At 43.8% G+C, this 12,642-nt stretch overlaps 1 protein-coding gene across 6 annotated transcripts in view; it reads right to left on the bottom strand.

Moving 5' to 3' along the window:
- tmem94 (transmembrane protein 94) overlaps window positions 1–12,642 on the bottom strand; it is a 93,174-nt gene that overhangs the window by 26,581 nt on the left and 53,951 nt on the right. For 5 of the 6 annotated variants that reach the window (XM_061756467.1, XM_061756469.1, XM_061756471.1 and 2 more), the window contains 3 exons: window positions 4,823–4,955; window positions 4,603–4,721; window positions 4,307–4,406 (listed from right to left, as the gene is read on the bottom strand). In XM_061756467.1, the coding sequence (XP_061612451.1) occupies window positions 4,307–4,406; window positions 4,603–4,721; window positions 4,823–4,955 (352 nt within the window). The remainder of the gene's footprint in view (window positions 1–4,306; window positions 4,407–4,602; window positions 4,722–4,822; window positions 4,956–12,642) is intronic. The other variant, XM_061756468.1, reaches the window with a different exon arrangement.

The following is a 12,642-nucleotide window of genomic DNA, read 5'->3' on the forward strand; positions in this document are numbered from 1 at the left end:
TTTATAGACCAGTAGCAGAACTTTAAAATCCATTTTAAAGCTGACTGGGAGCAAGTGTAAAGACTTTAGGTTTGGAGTAATATGCTCTGACCTCTTTGTTCTGGTCAGAACCCGAGCTGCAGCATTCTGAATAAGGTGCAGCTGTTTAATGCTCTTTTTGGGGAGTCCAGTCAGAAGACCATTACAATAGTCAAATCTTCTTGAGACAAAAGCATGGATGAGCTTCTCCTGGTCTGCTTGGCACATGCAAGTCTTCACTCTGGATATGTTCTTCGGATGGTAGAAGGCAGTTTTAGTAATTGATTTGATATGACTGTTGAAAGTCAGGTCGGAAGCTATCGGAACACCAAGGTTTCGGACTTGGTCTTTGGCTTTTGAAGAGAATTACTCCAGGTATTTACTAACAGCAATCCTCTTTTCTTTACTGGCAAAAACAATGATCTCAGTATTGTTGTGGTTTAAATGAAGACTATTTTGGCTCATCCAGTTATTTCTCTGTTTTAGACAGTGACACAAGACCTCAATTGAGCTGTAGTCATCTGGAGACATTGCTAGATATAACTGTGTGTCATCTGCATAGATATAATCAAAGTCAAAATTAAAGTTGTGAAGAATTTGACCCAAGGGTAGCATATACAGGCTGAACAGGAGCACTGACCCTTGAGGGACCCCATAGGTCATTGCCATTCGATGAGATTGAACACTTCCAATGGTTACAAAATAACTCATTTCCACCAAGTAGGACCTGAATCATTTAAGGACTGTTCTATTTAGTCCTACCCACGTTTCCAAACTCTTCAGCAGGATAGTATGATCTACCGTATCAAAAGCCCCACTAAGATCCAACAAAACCCTAACCCTCGCCAGCCAATCGCAGGGCACATAGAAGCAAACAACCATTCGCACTCACATCCAGACCTACGGGCAATTTAGAGTCTTCAATCAACCTACAATGCATGTTTTTGGGACGTGGGAGGAAACCGGAGTGCCCGGAGAAAACGGGGAGAACATGTACGCAGGCGGGGCCGGGATTTAAACCTGGTACCCAGAACTGTGAGGCAGATGTGCTAACCAGTCGACCACCGTGCCGGCATATATATATATATATATATATATATATATATATATATGAATAAATAAATGAATATCAGCTGGTCCAGTCCTAATTGATGGGCTACAAAAAAGTCTCATTGCCAAGGTGTGAGTCAAGACACATCTCATGATGGGTGAGAGCAGAAAGGTGGCTCAAGACCATCGCAAACTAATTGTTGCAAAACATAACGATGGAATTTGTTACAAGCGCATATCTAAGCTTCTGAACGTTCCCGTGAGCACGGTTGGGGCCATAATATGTAAGTGGAAAGCCAATCATACCACCATAAATTCGCCTCGATCAGGTGCTCCTTGCAAGATTTCTGACAGAGGAGTGCAAAGAATACTCAGAAGAGTTGTCCAAGAGCCAAGGACCAACTGTGGAGAGCTTCAAAAAGACCTGGAATTAGCAGGTACTGTCACAAGGAAAACAGCGAGTAAGACACTCTGCTGCCATGGCCTGTATGCACGCTCATCATGCAAGACCCCATTGCGGAAAAAAAGGCATGTTTGCTCAACAACATTTAGACAAGCCAGTTAAATACTTGGATAATATAGTCTGGTCTGATGAGAGCAAAATTGAACTGTTTGGATGCCATAATGCACAGCACGTTTGGAAGAGAAATGGCACTGCGCATCACCCTAAAAACACCATACCAACAGTGAATGAAGTTCAGAGGTGAGAACATGATGGTGTGGGGCTGCTTTTCAACAAATGGTACTGGTAAGCTTCACATTATTGAAGGAAGGAACCTCCAAGATTTGTTCTACTTTGTACGTATGGAATACATTGTTCCCAACATCTGGTGAAATTTTCATGTCAATAGCACCTTTGGAAATATATATAGTGAGAAAAATGGTGACGTGTTAAATACTTACTTCAGCCGCTGTATAAAATATACATTTAAAAAAAAATAATAAAAAAAAATAATAATAAAATACAATTTTCACCTGCTTTTTGCCGCCCCCTTTGAGGACGCAGCAGCCTTAGCATTTGCTAATCCTGCCATGCACTACACAACAGACAACTACTGCGTAACGAAGGTGCTTCAACATATGGCAACAATTAGTACACACATGCATTGCGTACTTTACCAAAGAGCATTAACGGAACATTACAGTAATAAAGAGGTTCTCACTTTTGGTGCACGCACAATTCTTCGGGGCAAATCTAGCTGCTCACAAACAAGTGTCAAAAAGAAAGAGAGAGAGAGTGTGGAGACATGTGCGAGCCGGAGAAGCGGGGGATGGGCGCTTGTCTAATAGGCAATATTTGACGGTAGCAAATCCTAACCGTAGCTTACAAAATAACAGCTCCCCTTTTTAACATATATTGATTTAACGATATTGATTCTATTATTTAGATGATGCATATATCCACACACGAGGAGCAAGAGCGAGGGTGGCGAGTTGCATTGCGTGACTGTGTGTTCACTATGAGTTGCACAAGCATCAAGTAAGTAGCCAATGATATAGCTGCAGGGAATGTCCTCCTTAGAACTCAACTGGAAGTCATAACAACACGTCAGCAGCAGATTGGCGGTCACCTGGACTTTCTTTGAAGAAAAAAAACAAAACAGCTACCGGTATTACCAGTAACGGACAGTTTTAGTGGTCGTTGTAGTAGTGACTTTTTAAAACTGCGGTATACCGTAAAAACGGTAATAGTCCCATGCCTAATGATGAGAGCCATTATCCAAAAATGGAAAAGCGCAGAACAGTGGTGAACCTTCCCAGGAGTGGTCGGCCTACAAACATTTTTCAAAGAGCACAGTGATGACTCATTCAAGAGGTCACAAAGGAGCTCAGGACAGGCCTTGTCTCAGTTAAAGTCAGTGTTCATGACTCAACAATAAGGAAGAGACAGGGCAAAAAAATGGCATCCATGACGGAATTCCAAGGCGCAAACCAGTGCTGACCAAAAAGAACAGAAAGGCTTGTCTTACTTTTTTGGGGGAAGGCTTGTCTTACTTTTGGGGGAAAATAAATAAATCAAAATTGAATGATTCCCAATAATTTTGGGAGAATATTCTGTGGACTGTGACAGACAAAAACAAAAGTTGAAACTTTCTGGAATGTATGTCTCGTTACATCGGCCTTAAATGTAACACAGCATTTCAGGAAAGAACCACCCAAAAAAACATCATACTCATGTTTGAACGTTGGTATGATGTTTTTTTGGGTGTCGGACTTGCTGTGATTGATAGAACAATGAATTCAGCTCTTTGCCAGAATATCCTGAAAGAGAATGTTCGGCCATCAGTTTGTGACCTCAAGCTGGTGCTGCAGCAGGACTACGATCCAAGGCACAACAGCAAGACACCTGAATGGCTTAAAAAAATTTTTTGTCGTGGCCGAGACAAAGTCCAGACTTGAAATGCTGTGGCATGACCTTAAAAAGACCGTTCATGCTCAAAAACCCTCCAGTGTTGCTAACTTAAAACAATTCTACAAGGAATAGTGGGTCAAAATATTGCCACAGAGATGTGAAAGACTCATTGCCAGTTTTGGAAAATGCTTGTTTTCAGTTGTTGCTGCTGAAGGTGGCTCAACCAATTATTAGGTTCATGAGGCAATTACGTTTTCACACAGGGCCAGGTAGCTTTGTATTTAGAAATCTTGAATGCAGTGTTTAAATCCCATTTGTTTGATGATCTTGAACATTAAAGTAGGAAAACAACCAACATTTGCGAAGGGGGCAAATGCTTTTTCACAACACTGCATAAGTTGTACACACAGAAACGCAAGAGCAGCATTTTCATATTTACTCATTGTTTCAAAAATGATTGTGTATCCAGGCTCCAAAAACACCAGTTCCATTTGGACGAAACGTGAAAAACAAAAACAAACAAAAAAACTTTGGGGATACACTCAAACTCGCGTTTGTGTAGACATGGCCTTAATCTCAAAATCTTCATGGATTTGGAATGAAGAAAATCCTTTTAAGTAGCTGAGTAACAGTCATGCAAGTACAAGACGATGCAACTTTTTCACATGAACAAAGCACTCAAGTGCAAGCCCAGAATGACTCAACGGGACCCATTCAAACACGAAATCATTCAGTAAAGGAAGGTCTCAATAGAATTTTCTGGAAATAAGTTGTTTTTGCAGAAACATACATCATGAAACAACAGTGTAAAAGACTTTAACAGAAAAATAAGACGTACAGAGGTTTCGTTTTGTTTTTACGCTCATTCAGTAAAAGAGGACATACTGTCAGGGGTGCAGTCAGTGAAGAGTGGCACCAACAGAGGCACGTTGTCTATGTTCGTCAAATGAGGTCGAACCTGGTGAATGCCACGCGGAAGCTTTGCCTAAAGACAAATCAAGAATGAGAAGAGACATCACAAGGCAAGAAGAAGGCCCCTTGACAAAATAATTTTGTAAAAATGGCTAAGATGGAACCTTCTTTACCTATTTGGTTAAGTCACAGAAACTGTAGTTATTACTGGTTAATGAAAAAAAAAACTTCATTTACTTGTTATTTTTCAAATCAAAGATAACTGTTACCCGGTTGCAGTCTTCCAGAAAGCTGGGAACGTCACTGTCTGTGGGCTGGAAACTTGCCAAGTCTGAATGAACCTCCTCCTCTGACAGCAGTGGACCTTCTGCTTCATCTCGAGAATCTGCTTCATATTTAATTCTACTTTTAGGTTACACTCAGCAATACCCTGAGGCAACAGCTGAGATGATGAGACATTTTCCACATGTGTAACAACCACATTACCACCTTGGTTCAGGTCTTCATGGACGGAGCCATGACAGGGGCTGGAGGGAACTCCTTCACATGGACCATCTCCATTTGAAGTCAGTGAGATATGACAGTTCCAACCTGTCTCTAAACCCATCTTTTCTGCAAAAACCTACACACAAAAAATGGGTAAAGATTGTGCTATTATATATGTTAAATCTAAAAGGTTAAACTGTACATATTATATACTGTCGAGTCGTGGCATAATGTAACATTTATTGCATCGAACTGGTGGCAAAAAATATGAATCGGCCAATCAATCTCGAATCCGTCCTGTGTTCATCCATCACAGTCTGGTTTGATGCTGCTACAAAAAAGGACAAACTCCGACTGCAACAGACAATTAGGACTGCTGAAAAAATTGTCGGTGCACCCCTACCTACCCTTAAGGACTTGCACGCTGCCAGAACTAAGACAAGAGCATGAAAAATTCTCTTTGACCCGCCACATCCTGGTCACCACCTCTTCCAGCTCCTACCCTCAGGTAGGCGCCATCCATCCATCCATTTCCTACCTCTTATCCGAGGTCGGGCCGCGGGGGCAGTAGCTTTAGCGGGGACGCCCAGACTTCCCTCTCCCCAGCCACTTCCTCCAGCTCTTCCGGGGGGATCCCGAGGCATTCCCAGGCCAGCCGAAGGATGTAGTCTCTCCGGCGTGTCCCGGGTCGTCCCCGGGGTCTCCTCCCGGTGGGACGTGCCTGAAACACCTCACCGGGGAGACGTCCGGGAGGTATCCGAATCAGATGCCCCAGCCACCTCATCCGTCTCCTCTTGATGTGGAGGAGCAGCGGCTCTACTCTGAGATCCTCCCTGCGGAAGAAACTCATTTTGGCCGCTTGTATCCGGGATCTTGTTCTTTCGGTCACAACCCACAGCTTGTGACCATAGGTAAAGATAGGAACGTAGATCGACCGGGAAATCGAGAGCTTCGCCTTTCGGCTCAACTCCTTCTTTACCACAACGGATTGATACAAAGTCCGCATCACTGCAGACGCTGCACCGATCCGCCTGTCGATCTCCCGTTCCATTCTTCCCTCACTCGTGAACAAGACCCAAGATACTTGAACTCCTCCACTTGGGACAGGATCTCATCCCCGACCTGGCGAGGGCACGCCACCCTTTTCGGACTGAGGACCATGGTCTCAGATTTGGACGTGCTGATTCTCATTCCAGCTGCTTCACACTCAGCTGCGAACTGTTCCAGTGAGATTTGGAAGTCACGGCTTGATGAAGCCAACAGAACCACATCATCTGCAAAAAGCAGAGATGCAATACTGAGGCCACCAAACCGGACCCCCTCTACGCCTCGGCTGCACTTCGAAATTCTGTCCAAAGAAGTTATGAACAGAATTGGTGACAAAGGGCAGTTTTGGCGGAGTCCAACCCTCACCGGAAACGAGTCCGACTTACTGACGGATTTGCAGACCAAACTCTGACTCCGGTCGTACAGGGACCGAACAGCCCGTATCAGGGGGTTCGATACCCCGTACTCCCAAAGCACCCACCACAGGACCCCACAATGGACACGGTTGAATGCCTTCTCCGAGTCCACAAAACACATGTAGACTGGTTGGGCGAACTCCCATGCACCCTGCCAACAGTGTAGAGCTGGTCCACTGTTCCACGGCCAGGACGAAAACCACACTGCTCCTCCTGAATCAGATTCAACTTCCTGACGGAAACCTCCTCTCCAGCACCCCTGAATAGACCTTACCAGGGAGGCTAAGGAGTGTGATCCCCCTGTAGTTGGAACACACCCTGCGGTCCCCCTTTTTAAAAAGGGGGACCACCACCCCAGTCTGCCAATCCAGAGGCACTGTCCCCGATGTCCATGCGATGTTGCAGAGGTGTGTTAACCAGGACAGCCCTACAACATCCAGCGCCTTGAGGAACTCCGGGCGAATCTCATCCACCCTCGGGGCCTTGCCACCGAGGAGCTTTTTAACCACCTCGGTGACCTCAACCCCAGAGATAGGAGAGCCCGCCTCAGAGGGCTCCCTCATGGGAAGGCGTGTCGGTGGAATTGAGGAGGTCTTCGAAGTATTCTCCCCACCGGCTCACATCGCGGTCAGCAGCGCCCCATCCCCACTATACACAGTGTTGATGGGTGCACTGCTTCCCCCTCCTGAGACGCTGGATGGTAGACCAGAATTTTCTCGAAGCCGTCCAGAAGTCTTTCTGCATGGCCTCACCGAACTCCTCCCATGCCCGAGTTTTTGCTTCAGCGACCACCAAAGCTGCATTCCGCTTGGCTAGCCGGTACCGATCATCTGCCTCAGGAGTCCCACAGGCCAAAATAGGACTCCTTCAGCTTGACGGCATCCCTCACCGTTGGTGTCCACCAACGGGTTCGGGGATTGCCGCCACAACAGGCACTGACCACCTGAGGGCCACAGCTGCGGTCGGCTGCCTCAGCAATGGAGGCGCGGAACATGGTCCACTCAGACTTGATGTCCCCCGCCTCCCCCGGAACATGAGCAAAGTTGTGTCGGAGGTGGGTGTTGAAACTCCTTCTGACAGGGGATTCCACCAGAAGTTCCCAGCAGACCTTACAATACGTTTGCCCACGTGAGTATTGAAGTCCCCCAGCAGAACCATGGAGTCCACCGCGGGAGCACTCTCCAGCACCCCCTCCAAGGACTCCAAAAAGGGTGGGTACTCTGAACCATGGTGAGCCCATGGGAAGGGGGTAGGCGCTATCCAACAATGCAAACTAAAACTTGCAGACATTCCAACAGCGTCTTTCCTCTTGCCATTAACTTCTTAAACAGTTAACTTACAATTCCATTGTAACATGCTGTCAATTTTGTCTTGAGATAGTCACATCTCTGTCGGGCCAACTATGCATTATTCGTGCACTCACTGTAGCAGTCTCACAACTCTGCACTATTTGTATATCTGTTGTTGACCAATACTGGCCACTCATGCTTGAGAAGTATCTGCACCAATACCACAATTGACACTGTTCCAGATTATCGCACGGCTAGTCACTCTAAACTGTCTCTGCGCCATTTGCACAATGGTCACTGTACCAGACTATTGCTCTATTAGTCATTTCAAACTGGTCTAAATTGCTAGAGGACTGTGCATCATTTGCATAATTGTCCCAAAAAATCTTTATCGGCATTACCGAACGACTGGCAATCCTTTGATTGCTCAGTGACTCTCCATACTGTGTTTTTACGTGTCAAAAGGATTTTCTGTCAAATGGCTTTTCTGTTGTTGTACTATAGCGGAGACATATTCCTGTTTTTGACATACTTGGCAAATAAAGATGATTCTGATATGCGTAAATTGTGCATAATGTAATAAATAATATGTATGATTGATGGCACAAAATACCTAACAAATGTTCAGAAAACTATTAATACACTTGGCTAGCGATATTACAAATGTCCCACCAGATGGCGCCAGAAATGAGGTACTACAGATTTCCACCAGATGGTGCCAAAAATGAAGGTCAACCAGTCATGCACAACCACAATTTGTCCATAAGATGGAGCCAAAAGTAGAGGTTAAAAGGTCATGCAAATGTTTGAGACACAGAAAAGCCAATACAGTCTTACACTCATTTGCTTGCTCAATGCATATTTGCAACCATACATAACCGATAACAGCTTATTACATATATTTTAGTAACTAAGTGTTAGGAGCCCACGGTCATCTGTGCCCACACAGTGATATGTGAGATAGCTGATGAAGTGACGGGATCTTTCATTGTATAAGTGGGAGTAGCAATGAAATGTTATTTACTGAATACAGTGTGTGTTTTAATGATGTTTGATGAGGAATGTTTTGTGTATGCATACACTGTTACATGATTGATCGGGTGCGAGCTAACCCTTGGCATTAAAGTAAACACAGTGGGTTTCCTGTTCGGCTGATAGCTCAAGCAGAATGGAAAATCTGTATCCCTTTTATGCCGGAACAGTTTTACTGTGTCACAGTGGAGTTTTGAAGCTTCCGCTGTGTTTTATTAGTATTACAATTGAGGTTTATTGAGAATCAGTCGATCAGTCGAACAGAACAAAGTTTCTAGAGGGGAGAGGGAAACAAAGACAAAAGACAAAGCACTAATTATAAACAGGATGAGAGAAGTAAATCATTACATTATCTACAACAATGAAACATTAAATATGAGTGTTGCATGGGGATACACAAGCAATTTGCATATTCATGAGTTATTTGTCGCGGTAAAAGCGTGACCCCACACCCAGTGAAAGAGTCCCAGGGGTGTGTGCCTGCGGACACATGCAAGTGAATTGACATCGTTTTACATGCACAGAAGTGTCCTGTAATTGCTTTGGCCGCAGCGCAGAGGCTGAGGACCCCACCCAATCAATCGAGGGACGGGATCGGGCCCAGGGGTCCACCCGAGAGCAGCCCGTCGGACGGGACACGTCCCACACCGAGGGACCCAGGGCGGTCCGCCGGCCCCACCGAGGCACCCGACAACTGGCCACCCAGTGGGGGCCGCAGGGACCCAATGCCACCCCCCCCCCCCCCCCCCTCTATTTATTAGGGAGGTCAATTATGCCTAAATCGCCAAGTATGCACAATCTTGGGCAAAGTGGAATCCTGCAGTTCAAAATTACGAGTTTTTGTATAACCGAAGACCAAAAGCATTGAATTGGTGTGCATTCCCATAGAGCATGAAAATAGGTGTCTGGGGTATTTTTGGTGCATTGCGTGCATATATTAGATGGAGAAAGGCCCATTTTATGCATTGTGTACTGAGTAAAGTGTGTTCTATGGAGCACTTTATATTGTCTAAACTGTAGATTTGTGTTTTTTGTCATTCTAAACGTATTGTTACAAATCTGTATCCAGTAGCTAAGGTCAGCGGACATGGAAAGGGCTTCTTCCCGTTTGATGATTGGTAAGTGCGTTAATTTAGGATATGAAATTAATTTATAAACTTTTGAGAGATTTATTTTACTTTGCGGGAGAAGCTTCATTATTTGCTCTGGAGTGTTGGTATTCTTTTTTTTATTGCTGCTTTTAATTGATTGTATTAAAGAAAGTTTCCAGCTGTTATTTGGAATTCTTGGAACAGTTCATCACGTGTCCTACAAATATTATTGTTAAATAGTTGTTGTAGGTGGTTAATTCCATGTTGTTCCTATGTACTAAAATGAAGGGATATGTTATTCATTTCAAAATCTGGATTATGCCAGATTGGGGAGAGCATACTGGGAGCTAATTGAGATCCTGTAGATTCTAAACTTTGCCACCAAGCCGTTAAGGTGGATGCGATTATTGGGTTCTTGAAACATTTATGGTGTTTAAGGCTAGTTGAAATAAATGGGGGAGTTTTGGTAGTTTGATGTTGTTGCAGTCTGTTTGTTCCAATCCTAGCCAAGAATCACACTCCTCGTTGTGATGCAACCATTTGATGAGCTATTGGAATTGGTTCGCTAAATAGTAGTGTTTAAAGTCGGGAGCATTTAGGCCCCTCCCTCCTGTTTACTTTTCTGAAGAGTGGATCGACTTGATTCTCTTTTTCTAATTTTTGGAATAAAAATGTATTACAGCAGTCTCTCAGGTTTGAAACCATTTAAATGTGGTCTTAAATGGAATCATTGAAATTAAATAATTTATTTGAGATAAGGGTTTCATTTTTATCGTAGCTATTCTTCCCACTAATGAAGTTATTCCAGCTTCTTAAATCCGATTTTTCCCACAAGTGGTGTGTAAATTAGATTGGTTAGCTCTGTGAGTTTTGGTGAAATATGAATACTTAAATACTTCATGTTTCCTATAGGAATAGGGTAATCTGGGATTTGATCTGCAGGAGTCCATGAGTTTGCTGTTATTGGGAGTATTGTTGATTTTGCCCAGTTAATAGAGTCGTCTGATATTTGTGAACAATGTTTTAATGAGATTGAAGAGTGTCTGAAGAGAATCCTTGGGTTTCTGTAAGTAAAGAAGAATATGCTCACCAACAGTGCTGAACTTTCTCCATTTGTAACAATTTGCCAAACCGTGGACTGATGAACGAGACTTTTAGGGATACTTTTTTTCATCTTTCCCAGCTTTATACAAGTCAATTCTTAATCGTAGGTCTTTTTGTTTAAAAAACAAAAAAATATTTCATTACATATTAGAAAAAAACAAATATTTTCCCATAAAACACAACATTCAAATGAAAAGGAGGAGAGGGAAGAATAAATCTTATGTTTTCCGCCCCTTTTCACAAAAACATTTTAAATTTACAGTTTAAAAAACTTCTCCAATTTGTCTCCTGAGAGATCTTTTGAGCGAGGCATGGTACACACAAGGTACACTTTTTGACCAGAGACAATTCTAACCTGGTGTGTCTTTTCTAGAGCAGCAGAGCACATTTTATGACCAATTTATGCAGAAATTGAAGACATTTCAAAGGGTTCACATACTTTTTACTCCCATCCATCCATTTTCTACCGCTTATCCGAGGTCGGGTCGCAGGGACAGTAGCTTTAGCAGGGACGCCCAGACTTCCCTCTCCCCGGCCACTTCATCCATCTCTTCCGGAGGGATCCCGAGGCGTTCCCAGGCCAGCCGAAGGATGTAGTCTCTCCAGCGTGTCCTGGGTCGTCCCCGGGGTCTCCTCCCGGCGGGACGTGCCCGGAACACCTCACCGGGGAGGCGTCCGGGAGGCATTCGAATCAGATGCCCCGGCCACCTCATCTGGCTCCTCTCGATTTGAAGGAGCAGCGCCTCTACTCTGAGATCCTCCCGGATGACCGAGCTTCTCACCCTATCTCTAAGGGAGAGCCCGGTCACCCTGCGGAGGAAACTCATTTCGGCCGCTTGTATCCTTTTTACTCCCACGGTATCTTAAATAAAATTTTAAAAGAAATGTGTGAGCTGCCTGAGTCGTCCAAACCGCTACGGCCGAGCAAGCGAGCTGGCTAGTCTGCTGCACGACTGAAGTGTCTTTCCTAATAAAACAACATACAGTGCCGTGAAAATGTATTGGGCCCTTACTCAAATTCTTATATTTTTGCATAGTTTCCCCACTTTAATGTTGAAGATCATCAAGCAAATGTAAATATCAGAAAAATCTAACCCAAATGAACTTAAAATTATGTTTTTAAATGGTAATTTTCAGAATCTGAATCATCTTTATTTGCCAAGTATGTCAAAAACACACAAGGAATTTGTCCCCGCTAGTTGGAGCCGCTCGAGTGCGACAACAGACGGTCAATTGACAGAATACTTTTAAGACATTAAGACATTAAAAAAAAAACACAGTCACTGAGCAATAAAAGGTTACCAGTAATGTGGTAATGCCGGTACAAATTATTATTAGTATTTTTTTGACAATTGTGCAAAAAGATGCAGAGTCCTCTCGCAATTCGAGCAGTTTGAAATGACTCATAGAACGGTAGTATATTATTTATTAAGGGGAAAAAACATAAATCATGAATTAATTGTGGCTCATCACAGTTTTTTGTTAATTTTCCCTAATCACACCCAAGCCCGATTACCTCCAGAGCTGTTCAATCAACAAATCACAAAGAGAATCTGTCACGACAAAATCAAGTCGGACAAAAGATCTAAAAAAGCTGCAACAAAATGACACGATTCAAAGAAATTCCAGGACAGTCGACAATGAATTGACATCTATCAGTCTGGAAAGGGTCACAAAAGCCATTTCCAAAGCTTTAGGATTCGAGCAACCAGAGGGAGAGCTATTATCCTCAAATGGATAAAAACATGGAACAGTGGTGAACCTTCCCGGGACTGGCCGGCCCCAAGAGAACAGCAATGACTCATCCAGGAGGCCACGAAGGAAGACAGGACAACTTCTGTAGA

This window comes from Phyllopteryx taeniolatus, chromosome 19 (assembly GCF_024500385.1).
Source record: "Phyllopteryx taeniolatus isolate TA_2022b chromosome 19, UOR_Ptae_1.2, whole genome shotgun sequence".
NCBI classification, from domain to species: Eukaryota; Metazoa; Chordata; class Actinopteri; order Syngnathiformes; family Syngnathidae; genus Phyllopteryx; species Phyllopteryx taeniolatus.